This window comes from Bos taurus, chromosome 2 (assembly GCF_002263795.3).
Source record: "Bos taurus isolate L1 Dominette 01449 registration number 42190680 breed Hereford chromosome 2, ARS-UCD2.0, whole genome shotgun sequence".
Classification (NCBI taxonomy): Eukaryota; Metazoa; Chordata; class Mammalia; order Artiodactyla; family Bovidae; genus Bos; species Bos taurus.
The window spans coordinates 7,392,528-7,415,498 of record NC_037329.1 but is presented as its reverse complement, the minus strand read 5'-3'; the positions used below and the strand labels follow the sequence as shown (position 1 = coordinate 7,415,498).

The 22,971-nt window shown below is 33.9% G+C and overlaps 1 protein-coding gene across 1 annotated transcript in view; it reads left to right on the top strand.

The window, feature by feature from the left end:
- Nucleotides 1-586: 586 nt before the first annotated feature.
- The window catches only part of COL3A1 (collagen type III alpha 1 chain), a 39,635-nt gene continuing 17,250 nt past the window's right edge, over nt 587-22,971 (top strand). The window contains exons 1-22 of the mRNA NM_001076831.1: nt 587-740; nt 11,146-11,348; nt 11,593-11,643; nt 12,063-12,176; nt 13,478-13,558; nt 15,310-15,363; nt 15,828-15,881; nt 16,636-16,689; nt 17,305-17,358; nt 17,508-17,561; nt 18,223-18,276; nt 18,705-18,749; nt 18,889-18,942; nt 19,365-19,409; nt 19,989-20,042; nt 20,444-20,542; nt 21,259-21,303; nt 21,451-21,549; nt 21,747-21,800; nt 21,920-22,027; nt 22,217-22,270; nt 22,863-22,961. Coding sequence (NP_001070299.1) covers nt 662-740; nt 11,146-11,348; nt 11,593-11,643; nt 12,063-12,176; nt 13,478-13,558; nt 15,310-15,363; nt 15,828-15,881; nt 16,636-16,689; nt 17,305-17,358; nt 17,508-17,561; nt 18,223-18,276; nt 18,705-18,749; nt 18,889-18,942; nt 19,365-19,409; nt 19,989-20,042; nt 20,444-20,542; nt 21,259-21,303; nt 21,451-21,549; nt 21,747-21,800; nt 21,920-22,027; nt 22,217-22,270; nt 22,863-22,961 — 1,608 coding nt within the window. The 5' untranslated portion in view covers nt 587-661. The remainder of the gene's footprint in view (nt 741-11,145; nt 11,349-11,592; nt 11,644-12,062; nt 12,177-13,477; nt 13,559-15,309; nt 15,364-15,827; nt 15,882-16,635; nt 16,690-17,304; nt 17,359-17,507; nt 17,562-18,222; nt 18,277-18,704; nt 18,750-18,888; nt 18,943-19,364; nt 19,410-19,988; nt 20,043-20,443; nt 20,543-21,258; nt 21,304-21,450; nt 21,550-21,746; nt 21,801-21,919; nt 22,028-22,216; nt 22,271-22,862; nt 22,962-22,971) is intronic.

The following is a 22,971-nucleotide window of genomic DNA, read 5'->3' as shown; positions in this document are numbered from 1 at the left end:
ACATTTATTTAAAACTGAATTTCTGGGACTCAGAGTGGGTAGATGAATGAAAGGGAAAAACAGAGGTTTTTTCTTCCAGTTAATCTTTTGCAGCTCCCTATTTAAATTGAGTTAAGGGGGATTCTGGCAAAATCCCAATATAAAAATCTTCTAGGAAGATCAGGGTTGCAAATTAGTCATGCTCAAAAAATGGGCATCAGGCAATTTCTTAAAATTATGCAGCTGTTAATGAAGGGTTATTTTAAAATACACACATGTAATTCTTTTATTAAAACTCAAGGCAGAGCATTTTGATATATATTTTAAGTTATGCAAATATACACATGACTAAAATATGTAACAAACATATACATACTCAGATGCACACAAACTCCAGATGTGCCATTTTTCATTGTGGGTTGTGTCTTCCATAAGGGAAAAAGGCATATTAATCATTTCTTTTACTGCTAAGGGGATGGGTGCTGCTCTCATATTTCAGAAAGGGGCTGGAAAGTGAGGGAAGCCAAACTTTTTCCTATTTAAGGCCAAAGCACAGGAATCTCAGTGGCTGAGTTTTATGACGGGCCCGGTGCTGAAGGGCAGGGAACAACTGATGGTGCTACTCTGACCTGCTTTTCTTTTCTCCTTTTTGCACAAAGAGTCTCATGTCTGACATTTAGACATGATGAGCTTTGTGCAAAAGGGGACCTGGTTACTTTTCGCTCTGCTTCATCCCACTGTTATTTTGGCACAACAGGAAGGTGAGTAGGTATTGCTTTCAAGAAACTTCATGGGGGTTTTGTTTTTACTTCTCCTTACAAATAGGTAGAAAGGGGAAATCTGTCTCAAAATGCTAATTTTGTCTGTCAGCTCCCAGCTGTGAAATGTAGAACTGACCAGGATGGTGCCTTTTATATTTGCTTAAAGAGAATATTGTCATTTCTGTATTTAAAAGTTCTCCAGTCGTTGAAGATAAAGATGTTCTTGTACTAACTTGTTTTCATGTTAACAGTACTGGAAACTCTTTAAATGGCTTTAAAAAGTTTCCCTCCTGGATTGTTAACATCTTGGAATGCTTCCCTAAGCAATCTGGAAGTTATTGGTCTCTTGTAATACTTTTATGCTCTCCTTTGTATGCTGGGTTCTTTGTCAGGATAGAGTATTAAGCATTGTTTACCCAGTAAGATAAGATAATTAAAAAATAGCATGCTTTAAGTATAGTCTACAGGGAAATATTATATATTATTAGAATCACCAAATATATTTCTGTAAGATAGCAACAGTATCTTCAGTGTTCTTTAAACAGGTTCAAACTGCAAAGTTTCATCATTTCTATTTTTTGGGGGGGGTTTCAAGCACTTACATAGTCGATTAACATGTATTTGCTAATACTTTATTGTTAAGGGTCTAGTGTTTTTGCATGTTCTTCATTTTAACTGCTTTTATGTTAATAAGGAGAAGATTTATGAAAATATTTTCAATAGAATGTTTGACTTTTCTGCAAACAAGGTAAAGACGCTAGTGCTGTTTGACTTCAAAAAGTTGATTTGCTCTATATTCTAATAAGTGCAAGCAGTGATTTTCATGTTCTAATTTCCTCGAAGCCATGTTTAGTTCATTATTTCATTCTGTGAAAACATGTCTTTTAATTTTTATGTTTCTCAGAGTCATGAAAATATCTGACATAGTAGAATTAAAATTTTCGTACAAATAAGTCTTTAAGTGCTAAATTTGAAGATGCTAGAAGTCTCTACATTTCTACACATAATAAAAAACTTTACATTTAAGCCTATTGCTTTGGTGAACTGTGTCTGAAAACAGCTTTTCAATTTTAATATCATGCCTTTAATGTCCTCACAGGTTGTATATGTAAGTTGGGGGACACACCCAATGATCTCGCTTCAGTTACATTCAGCCATGGTCACAAAAGAAAAGAAACATCCATATTCTTTGTTTCCTTTATTTCTTCTCCTCCTTTTTCCTCTTCTCCCTTCCTTTCTCCACCCCTTTTGGCCTCTTTCCACCTCCCCCTTGTCTTCCCTTCACTTGTCACCCCACCCCCTTCGTAGGCAAGCCCATGTCTCCTCTTCCCTCTCCTCTTTTTCTGTCACTCTCTCCCTCATCCCCAAGTGTCCTCCATGTGCCTCCATCTTTTTTCTCTCTTCCTTTCTCCTGTATTCTCTGCCTTTCCTTCCCTTGCATTCTCAACTCTCTTTCCTCCCTCCTCTCTTTCCCTCCCCATTCTATCCTCCCAGAAGATGTCACAACTCCCAGTCCTAGGCTAAAATACCAAATGACTTCTACCACATCCCCCCACCTCAATCAAATCTTTTACCTTTTTAAAAATTCTTAACTTCTCCTAATTTCCAGGGGGGAAAAAAATCACAAAGTTCTCATTTACTGGAAAGACTACAAAACTTTTGCATTTAGTTCAAAAGAGTGACAAAATATTTGTGGTTGCTTGGTGGTTACAATCTTTATAATCATTATGGCTATTTTTCTTCTCATTCCCACTTTAGAAGGGAAAAAGTGTTTAATACCTACAGTATCTTTATATCACATAAGTTCTTTTCATTTTCCCTTTAGTTTCAAAATATAATAAATAGTCATGAAATTTTGCTTTTAGGCTTAAAAGAACTTGAAAAAGATTTTGTTCAGCTTACTGTTTTCGTTTGTCATGAAAAAAAATTGTTTTAAAATAGGATATCTTATTTTTCTTACAGGTTTTAAAAAAAATCTTTCTGATAGATTAGCTATAGGAAGGTTATAGGAGGTGGTTGAATGTTCAAGACATTGAGAATACTCATATATAGTTCTGGAGTATGGGTTTCTTATAAATGTCCTGAGAAACAGAACAGCCCTAGTAAACACTAACTTCTAGTTGACTCACACAAATTTTCTGGAACGTAAAACAGGTCCTTACAAAATTTTTGTCTTTTTACAAATCTGTGAAAGCTCTATTTAATTCACATGTTTTCTTGAACCAGTGGAGAAATGTGATCTGTTTTATATTTCCTGTAGTTTATAAACATGCCAAGTTTTAAGTATTGATACAAAGACTCGCCACCTAGTGGCTGACAGTTACCATTTGCATACTAATGCCAACATAAATTTTACACAGCTGTATTCCATAACCTTATAATGATATTTTTAAATATTACTTGTTAATTTGAAATATTAAATACTACTTTGCTAAGAAAATTGGTATGTTACTGATAAAATATTGTCAAGCACACATACTCACACACAAACACATGGTAATAATACTCAAAGACAGGAAATGGACTTGAATGTTATGGCCATTTTCAAAATTCAGTATATAACTTTACACATATAACATATAACTATTTTTGTGAATATTTGTAAAGTTTCTCATTTTTTTAGAATATTTGACATAAGTATTTTGGTTATAGCTTATTAGTTGGTAAATAAAAGGATTAAAAATTATTACTTCTATTGATTCATTAGGGCAGGGAGATAAACTTTTATTTTAATTCAAAGTGTTTTAATGTTTCAGCTTATATTTTGTTACTCTGATAATTCCACTGTGATAATGAATTGTGAGCATTTAATTGTTTTAGAATTAAAGTCCACTGTAAATGGACTCAGAGAATCAGTTCTTTACCACAAGTAAAGAAGAGTCTATTTTGTTATGCTTATTTCCATTATGCTTTAAGAGGGGATTTGTAACTGATGAAGCTTGTTCAAGTTTTCTGGTTTATGTTGCCCTTAAAATGAAACATGCCAAACTATTGAAAAAATGTAGCATAAGATCACTAGAAACAATTGTACTTTTAAAAGGAAAGAATACAGGTAAATCAGTGTCAGTCATGTAACATAGATTCAGTGGTTTAGCTAAGATTACACACTAGGAAATAACTAAGGGTTAAGACTAGAACAAAAGTTCTGTTAAATCTTAGGTAATTAGTGGATACAAAACAAACGTAATCCAGGGTATCTGAATTTTCTTGTTTTTTAACTGTCGTTCATAGGAGATAGTAAAAAATTGTATATTGTCCTAGAAAATACATGAGTTAATGCACTTCTAAGGTTAAAAAAAAGATAATTTTTTTCTGTTTAACACTTTGAATTATTAAGTCTACTTTTAAAATAGGAGCCTCCTTTATAATTTAACCAGAAATTATCTTCAGTTCTGTAAAAATATAAATTTCAAGTAAATAAAGTACTGATACAAAATTTTGTGTTTTTCATTCATGATACCTTGCATTTTCTTCCCATCTCTGGAGTATTCATCATCAGATGACCTAAATGCCTATAAGTAAACAGATTCTGACTAAATTCTGAAATTAAACATCTCTATTATAAGAGAAAAGAGCAAAGCCAGGGAAACAATTCTGGTAAAGAAAGAAAGACTTGTGGTTATGTGCTTTTTACTAATTCAGATTCTTGGGTTGATGTCTTATCTACAGGCTCATTATAAAAAATCAAGAACTGTTGGATGTGAGTTTTCCAGGAGTAGAGTTGAAATTAAAAACCCTCACGAAAGTCCCTGTTCCACACCTACAGAGTTGCATGCAAGACTTGAGTAGTCACTCAGGGAGAAGAGCGCCATCTACTGAAACCCCATGGTTTCCACTGTGGCTGACTGGCGCAGAGTTCAAAGATTATGCAGCTCAGTTCTTTCATTTTGTAACATCAAATGATATCACCACCTTGAAGTGATTAAAGTGGATTGCTTAAGAGTTAAAGTTTTAAAGATGAAAGATGTTATTGCCTTTGCTGGACATGAAGAACATTTGTAAAGTTTCCAGGTCTACAATAACTTTCTGGAAACGTCTCAGAGGGCTGTTTCTTGTAAAACAGCTTTCCTTAGAAAAAAGTGCAGTGCTCTTGTTTTCCACATTGAAAAGAAAAAAAAAAGGAGAGGGGTAGTGTGGTATAACAAATATCTAGAGTTTTCAAACGGGAAACTTGGCCTGTTTCATGTCATGATGACAACGGAAAAAAACGAGATAGCAAGTCTTACACAAATCATTTGTTAACTGCAGCTTAGGAAGTTACATTAACCACTAGAATTTCTGTCTGCGCCTAATGAAAACACAGCAGAAATGGATTCCTTTCAGATTAACTAATACAACCCTTGTATTTTCCATGACTGAGGTCAAGAACTGCCATTAAAATGTAATCTTAGTGAACAAAATGAAAAGTTCAAAGAAGAGAGCAAAACTTAGTGTTCCCCAAAGATGTAAAAACTGAAGATAAAGGATCCAGAACCTATTAAAAGTTATATTTGCTTTGGAAAGTCAGATTAAGAAAGTATTGCTTCAGCAAAATGGCATTTATTTTTTCAAAACTTTGTTTTCTATAATATTTGGTGTGGAGGAGAGCAAACAGGGACTGTTTCTCAAGTTAATTAAAATCAGAGAAACTCTGTGGAGCTGCCTGATACGTTCATCTATGTCCACATACAGAAGGGAATCTCTTAATGAAGTTAGAAGTTCATTAATATGACTCATTTAGTTACTATATGTGCTGCCACTCAATCTTAGACATCCTAAATATATATATTTTTCTGCATGAATACATAAGCCTTATCTGTTCATTGTTGTTGCTGCAGATAGGATCCTGGTTTTCTGTATCTAGTAAAACATATCCTGAGTTCCCAGTGCCAGTTAATCCTGTTGGTGGTCTGGATGTCATTAGGGTGGTCTTGGAGATTAAACTCTTTTTCATAAGTTCAGAAGAAAATAAACAACAGAATTCAATTCCAGATGTTGTCTTCTTGTTTTGAGGCCAGATTGAAAAGATTTTCTGCAGAAAAATGTTATTCCTTTAAAAAAATAGAAAAGAAAACCCTGCTTTTTTACATTCTGATTTCAAATTTGCTGAACTTAGAAATTATAATGGGACAGAGCCTATGCTGCCCTTGAAACTACAGAAAGGGAATAGAATGTAGTAGCTAAGAATATCAGATTTAGAGATAACCTTTCCTAGGTTCAAATCGTAGCTTCACCTCTTACCATATAACCTTGGGGAAATCACTTGCTGTCTGTGTATCTCCGCTTCCCTATCTGTAAAATGAGTATTATGATGGCACCCACCTCCGCAGGCTTGTGGGAAGATTAAGTAGGATAGATATGCAACACATACAGAACAGTGCCAGCAACACAGGAAAGACAGACACAAACTCTGCCTAGTATGAGTTTTACTAACACTGGAAAATAAAATTACTGTAAGGAAGGTGAAATTAAAATACTTCATAATTCAGTGATAAGGAAAGTAAAGAATAGCATTTTGGTTATCAGACATAAAATTTAAAGATGTTTGCCAACTGTAATTATATAAGTAGAATATGTTTTCTTCAGTATTCTTATAATTTGTCACTAATCAGATTATATTATAATGCAATGGCTGATTGTTAGATATATGATACTTTTAATTCTAATTCTTTAATTATTTTTATTTTTCACAGGAGAAAATCTTAAAGGAAATTTCTAATTGGAGACATAAAAATCATATATCTATAAGGAATAAAACAAGAAAACATCTAGAAATGATTCATAAAATTTCTTGGTCTTTGGTTTTTTTGTAGGGGATAAGAATAAGAAGACTCTACCTTGTCCATGCAAAAACCACTTTAAAATTGAAATTATCCATCTACCTAGGTCTACAGATATTTCTTTCAGTCCTTTTTGTTAACTCATCTAACATATTTTAACATATTCTGATTAATAATAGCAGCCAAAACATATTTAATAAAAATGTATGTTTTCCAAACATTAGTATAATTTAAAAGCCAAATATATTTCAATTGAAAACTATATGAATTCCTTTTGTTCACACTTACAAAATATTCAGCTTTCTACAGTAACAGGAAAATGTTATGATAATTTGCATATCACATCTGTTATTTTTAGATTTTCAGGTTAAAGAACACCTTTTCTCTGAGAAAGATTCAGTAAAAAGGGAAGAGGAAAAAAAACTAAACCTGCCACTCAAGCTAAATTAACAATTTGATTGGATGCTTCAAGGCATATAATTTTTACTCCAAAACTAGAATTAAGACAAAGATAACTTACAGTGTATTATAGTTTAGTCACAAGAGTAAAATCTTATCAAATCAGCATAAATTTACATGAAGAATGGAAACCAAAACAACAAAATGAAACTTTTAAGAACATCTGAAAATATAAGATTATGTTACTCAATTTTATTTTTCTCTAAAATTCCAAAGAGCTAGAAAATTAAAGAGGCAAAGAAGGGATTATGTCATACAATAGTTTCATTTTGTTAAATAACTTAGATGATGATTTAGTCTAATGCATTATTGTGTGACCACAAAGAATTGATTTCAGGACTGCTTTTTGTACTCAGAAACAGGAAGTGACATGAGAGATGGGGTTTAAAATTAGTTATACATTGGAACAAGGAGACTTAGTTTAAGCAGTAACAACACAGGAGGGAATTGGAAAATCTACTATTTGTGCAGTAGTAAAAATGAGATTATTTGCCTTTTCTTTAACATATTTGCAAAAGTATGTAACATTTCTTTTCATCAAAGCTTTTCTGAATTTAGATATCTAGAAAAGAAGGCAATAACATGAGATGACTGTTGTTTCTGAATTCCATTTTCTATTTTATTTCTAAACACTGCAAGTGGCTAACTAGAGCATTTTATTCCTTTTAAAAACAAAACATTTTTTTTTCCTTGACTCTGGCATGATTTTCTCACATACAACTAGGCTATGGTCCTAAAACTGAGGACTGTGAGACATCTGTGTAAGAGGTTTAGCTTCTAACAGAACATACTGCCAACCATATTTGGTCATACACAAAACAAAAAGTTAAAGGGAACTGCATAAAATTCTCTGTTCTTTCAACAAGGGTGACTGAGATAGAACAGTAAAGAAAAGTCTGACATTCAGGTGCAAGTTTCTATAGGAACTGACTTCAGGAGAGCCAAATTTCTTTCAAATGGATGAGAGATAAATTATGGCAATAAATAGAAGTGTATTAATTCTTACTTTTCAACCATTCCAACTTTCTTCTTTTATTTAGAACAAATCATATTTTTTTAAAAGTACACCAAATTAACTCAATCTTTATATTGAGACCTTTATGTTATAAAAATCATAACACACATGTATGACTCCAAATAAAATTTGAAAACAAAAAACTAAATAATTTCCATTTATGTAACATTGGGCTTAACCCCAATTCTAACAAATTCATTTACAAATTTAAATATCAATATTATGCTTATTTGTTTACTGGTTTGCAGAGGGAATGGAAAATACTGTGTTCTAGGTTTGATGATACCTTCAATGAGACACAAACATAGGAGTATGAATACATAAGGGAAAATTTTTATGTTAATTTTAAGGCAGATTATAAACATAGGAAGAGAAGATATTAAAAATACGAGATGCTTGACCCTAGCTCTGTCATCTTCATTTGTCTTTAATACATCATCAGTATCCAGCACCTAATTTTTATAACACAGGCCCTATGTTAAATACAGAAAGATATTCTTGACCCAAAGGCAAAGCGCTAAAAAAATTGTTAGTATAAACTGATGGTGTCTTTTTTTCTTCCCTAGCTTTATTGAAGTGTAAATGACAAATAAAATTGTATATATTTAAGGTGTACTTCTCTGATAGCTCAGTTGATAAAGAATCCGCTTGCAGTGAAGGATAACCCTGTTCAATTCCTGGGTCGGGAAGATCCTCTGGAGAAGGAGTAGGCTACCAGTTCCAGTATTCTTGGGCTTCCCTTGTGGCTCAGCCGGTAAAGAATCTGCCTGCAATGCAGGAGACCTGGGTTCAATCCCTGGGTGGGGAAGATCCCCTGAAGAAGGGAAAGGTTACCTACTCCAGTATTCTGACCTGGAGAATATCATGGATTGTATAGTCCATGGGGTCCCAAAGAGTCGGGCAACTTTCACAGAACAACTTTCACTTTCAAGGTTACAACATGATGAGTTGATATATATACACATTGTGAAATGATTACCACAATCAAGTCAACTAATACATCCAGCATCTCACATAGTTTCCTTTGTGTGTATGCGTGGTGAAAACACTTAAAATCTACTCTTTTACCAAATTTCAAACACACAACACAATATTGCTACCTGTAGCCAATGTTCTGTACACTAATGATATTTTCAAAGAAGCTGAGAAGCCTGAGAGCCATATTATTAATGAGAAAAATCTTGAACTAAAACCAATCTGTTGAAACACTCCATATAATGCTAATTTAAAGAAGGTTTTTAAATAATTCATATAAGAAAAGGGAGCCACTGTAAACATTGAAGAGTGTATTTCATGCAATTTTATTAAACAATCTTTCATCTCATCAAAACTTTCAGACCTTTTCTGAAAACCAGTGAGCTTAGTTCTAAGATGTCAGTTCTCCTTAGCAAAAAACTTTAATGTCTGGATCCTTACAGTTAATAAAATAATATGAAAAAAGATTGCACTTCTCTTAAGCATGTCTTTCAAAACACCATTTTGATAGGCCTACTTCATTCACATTAGGTAAGCATTCTGGCATTCAGCTTTTATGCTCACAAAGTATGAAGGAATGCTCCTTTAAAGCCGAGACAATATTTCTTTCCAATGTTCTCATCTGTTTCAAACATGGAGAAGAAACTAAAATAACTTTTTAAAATAAACAAATTCTTTCTTGCCTACTTAAAATTGCAATGAAAAAAATCATGCTTTGTTTTATTAGCTGTAAATCACATAGGGTAATTATAACATGTAAGAATGGACTTTTAAACCTCTTGAATCCATCAAAGGTGTAGCACAAGATCATTAAAGTTGTATGTATACACACAGATGGAAATGAGAAATGGAGGGATCCTGTACAGTCCATAGTTTCTAAAATTCTACTTTTTTTTCTAAATTTTTACTGAGTCAGTTAAACCTCTAAACCCAAAATATTGGATTGGTCAAAAAGTTCATTCAGGTTTTTCCATAACATTTCATGGGAAAAACACAAACAAATGTTTTGGCCAACCCTATATTTAACATTAATTCAGGTATGGAGAAGGTACAAAAATGGGAACTTGGAAAGGTTTGCTTCATGTCTGTATGTAGTATCTAGAAAGAAAAATCTAGGACTCTCCCAAAGGCTTTTAGGCCATAAGGCACCAAAAAGTGTATTCAAATTACTTGCCTTCTCCCAAGCAGGCCTCTTTCAGCAGGCATTTTAGAGATTATGGCTCTGAGAAAATAAAATTTCACTGTTTCACAAAAACACAAATACTGAACAAGTATGTGATTCGTTTGCAAAAATTTTTGCAGATATTTAGTAACTTCTGATTTATTTACTCAGTTACTGGCAAGTTATCATAGTAGCCCTCAAAAGCTAAAGTTGTATTCAACCACAATTCAGAGCCACTGCTTTAAAAATTGAGACCAGTTTTTAGTTTGGCAACCCTTAAGCCGATTCATTGTTAATAGCCACTGAAATTTCAGTACCCTACATATAATTAGGAAACAAGTCTAAAATTTTGGTCAAAGTGAATTTTTGACCATTTTAAGCCACAAATACACATGGTCATGATTCATATTTTTCCCTATTATTTTAACATATTCCTTGCCAATTTGTGTTTAAAAAAAATTTAGTGATTTGGAGACCACTTTACATCCATATGGGCTATACAATATATTGTAGCATATCATATTAATGCCCAACAGAGCTAACAGTGATAGTTAATACATACAATGAGACTTCTTGAGGTTTTCCCAAGAATCTGGACGAGTTTTATGTTGCCAAGAGTAGCTCAGTTTTCCCCTGAATTTCTCAACTAGGTTAATAAAATCCAGAAAGTCTTCAGAGTTAGTGACAGAACCATCTTTATAGTTTAATGCTTCCATCTATAGCTAAAGCAAAGAATAGCAATTAGAAAAACTTCTTTTCAATTGCACAATTAATACATAAATGCTTAAGTGAGCATGGGATTTCCACTGGTGTTAAATTCTTACTACAAGCAAAATTAAAATATCTACTGGCCCTAAGGCAGTTTTATCTTGGTGTGCTAGTTTGATGTTAATAAACAGATTTGGTATTTTAATTATTACTACATAATTAAGACTACTTAGCAAATTATGTAGGGAGAACATAATATTCTTGGTAGTTTAATTTTTGGATTTTTTTTAATGTGAAATATCACACCATCTCTCTCCTATTTTCCAGCTGTTGACGGAGGATGCTCCCATCTCGGTCAGTCTTATGCAGATAGAGATGTATGGAAACCAGAACCGTGCCAAATATGCGTCTGTGACTCAGGATCCGTTCTCTGTGATGACATAATATGTGACGACCAAGAATTAGACTGCCCCAACCCTGAAATCCCGTTTGGAGAATGTTGTGCAGTTTGCCCACAGCCTCCAACAGCTGTGAGTTGAAAGAAAATCTGTATATATTCATGATTCTTATTTAAACACATGAGTAGTTCCTATGTCATAGGAGCCAGAAAGGAAATGAAGGTAATATCTGGCAAACAGTCAAATGGGCATTACCAGTAAAAGGTGAACCTTCCTATTTAAAACCAGGGGTTAGATGTGATTTAGGGTAAGAAATTGGGACATATTTGATGGAAAATTTTTTCTGTGTTTAATCTATATCTTTTCCATTTATTAGCCCACTCGCCCTCCTAATGGTCAAGGACCTCAAGGCCCCAAGGGAGATCCAGTAAGTAAACAGTGAAAGGAAATTAGTTCATTGATGAGTTTGTTTTCTTTTCCTTCTAATAACCTTTCCATATTTGAACTTTCATCATGTATACATTTCCTTTAGTATCACATATTTAAATGATAACACATGAGAGCTCAAACTGAGAATCCATAATTGTGCATGTAAGCATTTGATCTCCCAAACTTTGTCTAATGTCTTCACTTCTCTTGTCAGTTTGAAAAATAAAATAGAGGTCAATATACAAAGGAATAAATTACACTGAAATGATTTACATCGTTTGTTTAAAAATGTATAGATTCCCAAGAAAACATATCACATATATTGATTTCTTATAAGCACAGAAGCTACAATTTGATAATGATTCTAAATCACCAAGACTTTTCAGTGTTTTCTTTATTTTTATCTCTAATTTTTAGGGTCCTCCTGGTATTCCTGGGCGAAATGGCGATCCTGGTCCTCCAGGATCACCAGGCTCCCCAGGTTCTCCCGGCCCTCCTGGAATCTGTGAATCATGTCCTACTGGTGGCCAGGTAATACATTCTGGGACTAAAAGATCACCGATTTAAAACTATCTGCTTCATTTTCTCTTCTTTAGTCTATATTACATCTCACTTTTGTGGCATCCCTATATCTATTCTCTGATTTTATGTGTTTATCAAATTGTTATTTAGTGCTTATGTTTGTGCTAGGCACTGTCCTGTTTTATAAGTAAATTCACTTTCTCCATAATTCTAATGCCATTGCTACTATATCTTTACAAAATTTCCCAACTTCTCAGCAGGCATATAATATATGCACTATGTTTGAGAAATGAGCAATCAACTACCCAAAGAATTAACCCTGAGAATTTAGGAAGGGCTGCAGCTTGTTCCCCTTATAATCCTCCTGGTAAACCCTCTGAAAGTCTGTACCAAAAGCAGTTAAGGAGTTATGAACACTCCTTAATGACTTCAGGTCAAAAGGATTATGCAAGACTATGCAACTACTCTTGCCCAGGCTTCAGAGCACATCCTGCTCCTCTAGAAAAGCATGGCAACCCATTATCTCTGTATGTAAACTCTACATGTAACTCTGCATGTAAACAAATAAATAAATAAGACAATGTTTCTGCTGCATGGAATTAGGAAGAATTAGAAAACACATACACAAATCACTGTAGGTTGGGGAAAAAAAAGATTAAAAAAAAAATCAACAGGAGACAAAAGATAGAGTCTAGCTTATTCTTATCATACTAACAAACAGAATCCGTTGCTAGGCCAAGAATTCAAAATAAAATAGTCTCCAAAACAATCCAATAAAAATATGAACCTTTCCATTATTCTTCCTCTTGTTTTCTATGGGGATGTCTATTTTTTTGGTGAATCTGTTAGGCATTAACCAAAAACTGGAGATATAACTGGAGATATAAATTTTACTTGTATCAGTAATTTTGGACAAGTAATTTGACATCTTCATTTTTTTTGCTCAAAATGAGAGTCAGGTTATTTGATCTCAAGGCCTTAATCTATGATCCTATGTTTCCAAAGCTGTGGATATCACTTAGAAATGATATGCTTGGTTAAAGCATATAAAAACAAATTATTTAGAAACAAATTGCTTACAGTTAGTTGAAAAAAATTTGCATTGCATAGGCAAGTATTTCTGTAGGACATCTAATATCTAAAGTTACAGAGAGAATGAGCAAGATAATTAAATCATACATACACTCTCTGGCATGCAGAAAACTTTCTATCAATGAATAGATGTTGCATGCATTTCTACTAAATGCTTTTGCAAAGAACTATGATCTATATAGCAACATGATCTTATCTATCTGGTCTCTTTGCTACAGAACTATTCTCCCCAGTACGAAGCATATGATGTCAAGTCTGGAGTAGCAGGAGGAGGAATCGCAGGCTATCCTGGGCCAGCTGTATGTACAATTGTTTGTCAGCATTTCTGAGAATTATTTAGCCTTCTGTTCTGTTAAACCTTGAATGGTTGTTCTTCTAGTAACACAGTATTACAGCAGAATTGTACAAAATAGCTTATTTTTGTTAAGGCTGGGAAAGAAAACGGTAGGTTTACCATGATCCTTCTATCCGAATTCATTTTTTTCTTCACTGACTCATTTCACACCTGTTTTGCCATTCCTTCCTTCTTTACACAACCAGGGGGCACACCTGCCTTCATGCTTAGGTCTTACACACTATTTCCCAATTTTAACCAAATTTTGTTATTTTTTGCTTCCACTTTTCTTCTTTTTCAACCTGAGTTGTTCAGAATCTTCTTTTAATCTTTGTTCATTATTTAAATGCTGCTATCTAGATGACAATCCACAGGATAACAATCCATTATCACAATTCATCTCACTTCCAATCCTGAAATCAAATAACAAATGTTTCCAGAATTTATCAAGTCATTAAGTTCATCTACTGTAAGTGGTAGCAATTTACACTGTACCCAAAGGGTTTTCTTCCATGTAAATGACCTAGAGTTTTGATAGAAGAAAATAGCATAAAAACATTGAAACGTGGGCATGCGTGCTTGAGGCGTGGTGTCCCATGTAAATGATCCTTTTTTTAAGAACAGCTCTTAGAAGGAACAGTACCAGGGAAGGTAATCATTTTACTGCCAGAAACAGGTAACTCTATAAATGAGACATGGAGCTGGATTGCCAGGGATCATGGAGGATTGCTGCCCAGATCATTGGACCCCATATTTCTAAAGCTTCTAAAACCAGAAAGTATAAAACTTCAGCTATTAGATCTAAATGATAAGTTACAGAAAGACGCTTAGTAGGCAAAAAGTAAAAAGACAATTTTTAAGTTTTAGAGCCTGGGTTTTATTTTTATTTTTTGTATCTTTTAAAACCAGAATGGTAATTGCATTAACTATGTAAATGTCAGTATCTCGTGTTTCTCAGCTATATTCACATTATGGATCCTATTTTTCAGTCAGACATACTGTTTTTACTAAAAAACAAGCAAACAAAAAAAGCTAAAAAAATCTAATACTTATATTTTTAATTACAAGATAAAATTTAAGAACTCATTTTCTAAATTTATTATCAGTATTTATAAATAGTATGCTAGAAAACTTAAGATTTTTCATTTAATCTGTATTTATGAACAAGGACAAATCATTTATAATTATAATTTATTGTTGCCCCAGGTACAGTGAGTCTTACATACACATCTAAATCTTCATATCAACACAACTCAATGATATTGGGTTAATTTACATCATTATTTTTAGAAACTTGTGTTTACAGTATGCAGATTAATATTTTTCCACATTGAGTTGGGCTGCCAGGCAAAAGTGTTCTTCTTCACCAGCTCTAGCATCATCTTAATGTTGCCGAGATTCTCATAGCATTTTATGTAGATTTTTCCAGATTTGGAATGCCCCTTTTGGAGAACTCAGGTTAATGTTTTATAACATTTACCTATAATTTTTATTTACTCTGAGAGAATTTCATTTAAAATGAAGTTTTTGTGATGAGATTTTCACTTAACATTAATAAAATAAATTATATCTATGAATAGTTACTGCATAATGAGGTATGTTGTTCTCATTTTTAAAGATGTCAGTATCATTCCAAACAGGGGAATCTCTGATGCCTGGATAAAGTGTGTTTCAGAAGCATTTGTTTTGTATTTATCCTTTGAATTCGTGTTACAGGGTCCTCCTGGCCCACCCGGACCCCCTGGCACATCTGGCCATCCTGGTGCCCCTGTAAGTATAGCCATCCGTGGCGATTTCTTTCTTATGAATATTATATGAGTCAAGTTCATACAGATCTTGCTGTAATTTTGCTATTCCAGCAGACATAATCCCAGTGAAGTACAGAAGTAGCAACCAAGCAACTATCACTCCTTTAAGGACGGAATTTCAGGCTTAGTTCCTTTCCACCAACTGTTAGCACTTAAAAGCTTGGCAAAATTAAATCATTTTCTTAATTTGCATGTCATATGGCTTCAAGTCTGAAACAATGCAGTTTCAATAGAATTAAGTGTGTAAAATGGAATAAATGGATGATTCTGACCTGAAAATTTTTGGTTTCCATCTTTACAAACTGGAATAGAATTCACTGACTACATTCACAAATTCTGATTTCATACTATCTTCAAGATGTAAATGAATCATATGAAATTAAGTTAGTGTAAAAATATTTACATATTATTTATTCTATCCACTAGGGCGCTCCAGGATACCAAGGTCCCCCCGGTGAACCTGGGCAAGCTGGTCCGGCAGTAAGTAACATTTATAGCTATACTTAATAAATTGACAGTTTTAGATAGAAACCACCTTTATATTCTAAAACATAACCTACAAAATATTTATCAAATTTATTTAAAATAATAAGCTGTACTTTTAGGATTGTTTAACTGGTTCCAAAGGTCTTTTGGACTCAGTCATTTCAATATCTTAGAGACACTATTTTAATCTAGGAATTTCTTGGCTAATTAGCCACCACAACAGTCCACTTCCTAGTATGAATACAACTCCTCTCTCTGTTAAATATAGATTAATTAATCTATTAATTAGTTCACCTATGTGTCTACTTTCTTGAAATATAATTTGTAAACTTAATTTTGTTGTAAAAGTCCACCAAGAAAACATGCTGTATAAATAAGATGAAGTTAGTTTGAATTAATATTTCAAAATACCTATATATTTAAAAGTTCAATATCTCAAAAATGTAGAAGTGTATTTGGGTTATATATATATGATGTATTTATATATATATATATAATTATATATGTATAAATATATATAAAACACAGATATATGGTACTTTTAATTTTTCTTAAAAATAAGTTTAATAAACAGTAATAATTGGATTTAATATAGGTAACCTATTAATTCAAGGTGTCATTTTCATAATGAGACACACAGAGTATTTTCTAAAAGGATTTTTTTCTAGGAATATACCTAATTATAATAATAAATTGATTATAACAGAAAAATCTACAGATGTATTTGTTTTTTATTTCCTTTTTTCAGGGTCCTCCAGGACCTCCTGGTGCTATAGGTCCATCTGGCCCTGCTGGAAAAGATGTAAGTTTTTAAGAAATGCATGGGGATGCAGTACAATTCAAGCTGGAATGTTCTAAATAATATATACCATGTTCTAGAATCTCAAAGAAAAACCTTACTCCAAAATTTGTTACTATCTTAATAACATTTAAGCTCATGTTAATCTCTGAATATCTATGATCTATTTGTATAGGTATATATACCATTTTTAAAATTCGAAACTAACAAAACCCCTCATCCCATGAATTTATCGCTTAACTAGAGATGTTTCTTCTCTTTGTCTCTTGTAATAAAGAAATCGGTATCAGTGCTTTATGAACTCAAAAACTTAAAAAACACCATTAATATTATTCTATTCTCTTTTTCCTTTTGATTTCCAATGGCAAATTCTTCCCACTGGGTTGAGAGTTGGTCATATATTTGTTTGGAGTGATGCCTGAATTTTTGATGAGTTTATGTCAAGGTGGGAGAAACACGCCTCATTCCTTTTGCTGAGGAATCTTTTCTCACAACCATATGTTTAGCCTAACCGTGTTCATGAATCCTCAGTGAGAGAAATACAAGTAATCAGTTCACTAACTGGCTGCAGTGAGTTTTCTCTTACACAAGCTCCCATATATTTTCTCCTCCGTCTAGGGGGAATCAGGAAGACCCGGACGACCTGGAGAGCGAGGATTTCCTGGCCCTCCTGTAAGTCTTCAGTATAGAATGAGTTAGTTGGAGTAATCACAATGGTCTTCAGTTGAAATTGTATGATTAAATTATACTTTAAAATAGAAGACACTGGATTGTGAGTCTATTTGAAAATTCATTAATATCTTTTTTATTCCTTTTTTTAGGGTATGAAAGGCCCAGCTGGTATGCCTGGATTCCCTGGTATGAAAGGACACAGAGTAAGTACAGTTTCTAAATTAACTCTTAAGTTGTTCCATTTGACTATGTTTATTTACCTAGCAAACTTTATTGGGCAATTGAGTGTGTGTCAAAAATGACTAATTCCAACTAGTTGTTTGTTTGTGTTTTCATTTTCTAAATCTATCAACTTTGTTGACCAAATCAACTACTTATTTTACATAAATCAATAAAGCTGAACTTAAGTACACAGAAAATATTTGTAAAAGAATAAGTGTCTCATTGCCACTGTCAGAAAAGATGAAAATAAATTATTGATAACTATTCTTAGTCAATATGATTTACAGATCAAATCAAATGACTTTATTCTAGGCAAAATATTAGGTAGTGTCAAACAACTAGATAGAAATTCTATCAACTTCATAGAAATAAAATTTATGACACAGATATTTGCTACTCTACAGTGAAGGCAACTTCCTAACTGAACTAAATTGTACTTTCTAATTAGATCACATTTTTTTTTTACTGTAAAATCAATGTCTCAATTCTTTAGTGCACTTAACAGAGTTTTAAATCATTTATGTCAGTGTTGAAAAGAGTGCTATGTGCTAAAGCTAGCTATAAAAATTTAATGTAAAGTTTTTAGCTATTCTGAATTGTTAACAGGTCTTAATATTTTTACTACTTTTTTATATTTCATAGGGCTTTGATGGACGAAATGGAGAGAAAGGCGAAACTGGTGCTCCTGGATTAAAGGTAAATCACAACAAACTCACGTTTTGATAAACAAATTTATTTAAATGTTATAGCTATATTTAAGGTTTATATTTTAGGGTTTGGATTTTTCTAAAACCTACCTGGGTTTTACATTTTAGGAGCTAAATAATAGGGAGATATAACTGAGATGTTCTATTAAAGCTTCCATGAAAGCTGATAACTTAAACTGTCTAGATTAGAAATGACTAAGTATCCCCAAGTAACACGTTGACTTCTTCTGTTTAGTCTTCAAGTTTTTAAAATGAAAAAAATGAGATTTACAGTATATAAGATTGCTACAAAATTTGATATTGCTTAATGTAATCTTTTTCTTCGGTTCCATATGTTTTTGATTACATACTGTGTTGAAAAAATTATAAATTTTTTTCCTGTTACACAAAATGGTGACATATGTTACATGTTCCTAGGGGGAAAATGGCGTTCCAGGTGAAAATGGAGCTCCTGGACCCATGGTAATTATGTTTCTTATCATACAATTTTCAACTTTATTATTAACTTCCATCTAATGCAGAACTTGCCTCCCTGCTTCCCCAGCCATTCTTACACATGTCTAGTTGAAAGTAAGACCACACTTCTAATTTTATCCTCTAGGGTCCAAGAGGGGCTCCCGGTGAGAGAGGACGGCCAGGACTTCCTGGAGCCGCAGTGAGTATTCCTACTGTCATTACACAATTGCAATCTGAGTCACAGATAAGCATCTCGGTTAGTTTTCAGGCTGTGACAATCTGCAAAAAACTTTTTATAAAGTTGCATTTAAAGTCACCTCCATAATTAGCAATAATTATAAGCAAACAAATAAGCATTTTATAGTTTAACTGGTGAGGATTTTTTAATGTATTAACTTGCATTCAGTTCTTAAAACAGAATCCAAATTTTCTACATCAGATCATTGTTGTACATATCAGAATTTTTAACAATTTGCCTTTTTAAGTATATCATTAAGCAGATTTTAATACACTAGAAGAAAAGTCAACTCAGTTGCATCAGACTTTTAGTTAAAATATCACTTCACTTGTGAGCAGCCTTTCAGAAAGAGGAAGATGTTTGAGACCAAATTCTCTTTTTAGGGGGCTCGAGGTAATGATGGAGCTCGAGGAAGTGATGGACAACCGGTAAGCAACTTTTTGTCGAACCCTGATGTGTCTAGTGTAATGAGAGATTATGGATTGGATATTGGAATAATATGGATTGTAAACCTAAAACTCAACATTTTTCATAAATATCTGATTCAAACTGACACTAATCCCATAAACAAAATCTAGAAACAATTAATCTAAAAACTCTAAGTCCATAAACAAAATTCTGATACTCCTTATTATACTTGGCCAGGTGCTAACATCTGTATGGTGCTTAACAATGTTAGTTACGGGCTAATATTGGATATGGGACAATTATAAGAGTCTTGCAAAGATAGATAATAATGCTATCTCTATTTTACAAATGACATTCCAAGGCTAAGCAACCTATACGAAGTCACAGAATTCATGGCATAAATGGTGGGGAAAGGGGGATCAAAATTTTCATTTTATTCTGCCATATTGTTTCTCCATATAATAGTCATCTCTGATGATAATACTGTTTTTATCTGTACAGTTTTCCTCTGTACTGTGTATGTACCCATTCATTATTTACCAGTGGTATGAGTTTTTCTTTACTTAAGAGATCTTGAAATGCTTTTTTTCATTTTTTAGGGCCCCCCTGGTCCTCCTGGAACTGCAGGATTCCCTGGTTCCCCTGGTGCTAAGGTAAGCATGTATTTCCATAGAAGAATGTAAAATATATCTTGAAGACTGTATAAAATCATTGGATTGCTTCTTGGAAATGATTTTTTAATAGTCACATGGATTTCTTTGATTTATATGGATGTTTGAAGCCCTTTGACTCCAAAGGGGATGTTATCCCTGACTTTCAGTATTCTGATCTCTTCCGATGTCTTTTCTTTTCTCCCAATCTCTTTCTGTGAACAGATAACACAGTTATATACATGGTTATGATTTTTTTCTGCCTTTATGACTAATGACACTTCACTTTAATTTTCATACTACCCCAGCCTTTGGGAGATGGATTTAAGCAGGACTGAATAATAAACTAGCTAAGAGATCAGAAGTGGAAAGGGAGACTGACTACTAGGGGTTTCATCTCTTAGGGTGAAGTTGGACCTGCAGGATCTCCTGGTTCAAGTGGCGCCCCTGGACAAAGAGGAGAACCTGGACCTCAGGGACATGCTGGTGCTCCAGGTCCCCCTGTAAGTACCAAAAACGACTGAGAGGAAGAGTATTGCTACACTTCATTTCATGAAAGCATATATTTTAATGTTGCTGTCAATTAAAGTTACTTTTTTGAAAAAAAAAAAAATGCTTAGTGCTCTGCAGTGCCTCTACTAAGATAAATATTGTTTTGAAATTACTGATTTTAAATACTGAAATTAATTTTTGAGGTCTGTGCTTTTCTAGAATTTATGAATGTTGTGGTTATATGACACCGAATGAAGTAGAGGATGAATAGCTATCTGATACCTTGAAGACTATGCCCCAAACTAATCACCAATCAGAGAAATTCAGAAAAGAAAACCAGACCAAAAAAAACTCTTCTCTTTATGTACTTATTAATAATTTAGTCCAAGTGCATATTATCTTTAATTTATTCAGATAATGATCATTTTTTGCTACTTTTTATGTGTTGTCCTGTAGTTGGAGGAATCACCTAATCTCTGTAAAGCTCAACATGTATACATGCTAAGTCGCTTCAGTCATGTCCAACTCTTTGTGACCCCATGGACTGTAGCCTGGTGGGATCCCTATGTCTATGGGATTCTCCAGGCAAGAATACTGGAGTGGGTCTTCATTTCCTACCCCAATAAAGCACAACACCCATTAATAAATTTATTTTAGTTTATATAAGCAGCTTCAAATTTAGGTGCACTGTTGGCATTATTATGAATATGCTCTTTTCCCACTCTAGGGGCCTCCTGGGAGTAATGGTAGTCCTGGTGGCAAAGGTGAAATGGTAAGATGTCCCCACAACTCACCCGCATCTCAGTTCAACACACATTTTTGGCTTCCTTTGTATTTAGCATGATAAGACATTTAAGTTGGTTACTTAGAAAAGAAAATTCAAGTCTGGCTCATGTTAATGTGCTTGGATTGTTTCCAGGGTCCTGCTGGCATTCCTGGGGCTCCTGGGCTGATAGGAGCTCGTGGTCCTCCAGGGCCACCTGGCACCAATGGTGTTCCCGGGCAACGAGGTGCTGCAGTAAGTTGTTTGTTTGTTTTCCTTCATTGTCTGAGAGGTGTGGCTTCTTTCTCACAATAAAAATAACAGGCTCTTTGTTCTTGTTCCATTGAATTTATATTGATTTCATTGTTTTTGTAATTGAATCTGCTGTGACTGGTGATGATTTTGCTAGTCTATTCTCCCTGTTTATTAAGCCACAATTATGTTCCATTTAGGGTGAACCCGGTAAGAATGGAGCCAAAGGAGACCCAGGACCACGTGGGGAACGCGTAAGTATTGCCTCAACAGATTCAGTTATTTCTTAGAAATGTAGAACATAGTTTAGAACTAAGCAGGTAAAAAAAAAAAAAGTGCTTGAAGTTCAGTCATTATTTCTGTCATTTCACAGGGAGAAGCTGGTTCTCCAGGTATCGCAGGACCTAAGGGTGAAGATGGCAAAGATGGTTCTCCTGGAGAACCTGGTGCAAATGGACTTCCTGGAGCTGCAGGAGAAAGGGTATGTCTCCCATGGGCATGGAAAAGGAAAACAATCATAGAACTTCACCTTCGTGGTGAGGCAACTGTGTTTGTTCTTAATCTGAGTAGTACTCAATCACAAAGATTATTTTGAAGCATCTCATACTATGAGAATTATGGAAAAGTTTTCACGTTTTGGACTTAAATATTTGCCTTTCACTATTTCCAGGGTGTGCCTGGATTCCGAGGACCTGCTGGAGCAAATGGCCTTCCAGGAGAAAAGGTATAGAACATTAGTTTCAATTTTCAGAAATGCTTGTGCTATATAAAGATATATTCTTCTAAACAGTTTCCCATTAATTAAAACCTAAATATCTGAAAGAAATATATTGGAACTAAAAATAATAATAATTCCCAATGTAAAACAATGATTCCAGCTCCTGTTCAGCCATTCTCCTAGCTTTGTAACTAATGTTACTCGACCTCTGTGAGAACTCTTTAACTTATCTTTGAACTAGGAATTATTTATCTCAATATAATTACAAGAATAAATTAAAGTGCCTGAAAGTTCTTCGAAAACTCTGAAGTGCAATATAAATCAGATTTCATAACATCAAAGATATTTGATTTTATATGCACCAAAATATATTGCTAAGCCCACTAAATATCAGTTCCTTCAGCATGTGATGTTCATCAAAGTTACCTTAATATATTATGCAAGGTAATAGATAATGTGCTTTACACTGAGCATGTCGGCAATGTCCCAACTCTCTTGAAGGGGCCAAAAGAAGTTCTCTAGCTGCAACCCCAGTACCATCAATGTCTAGGTCAACGAAGGCTGTTTTACATACATGTTGGTTTATTTCACTACATAGGGTCCTCCTGGGGACCGTGGTGGCCCAGGCCCTGCAGGGCCCAGAGGTGTTGCTGGAGAGCCCGGCAGAGATGGTCTCCCTGGAGGTCCAGGATTGAGGGTAAAGAGAA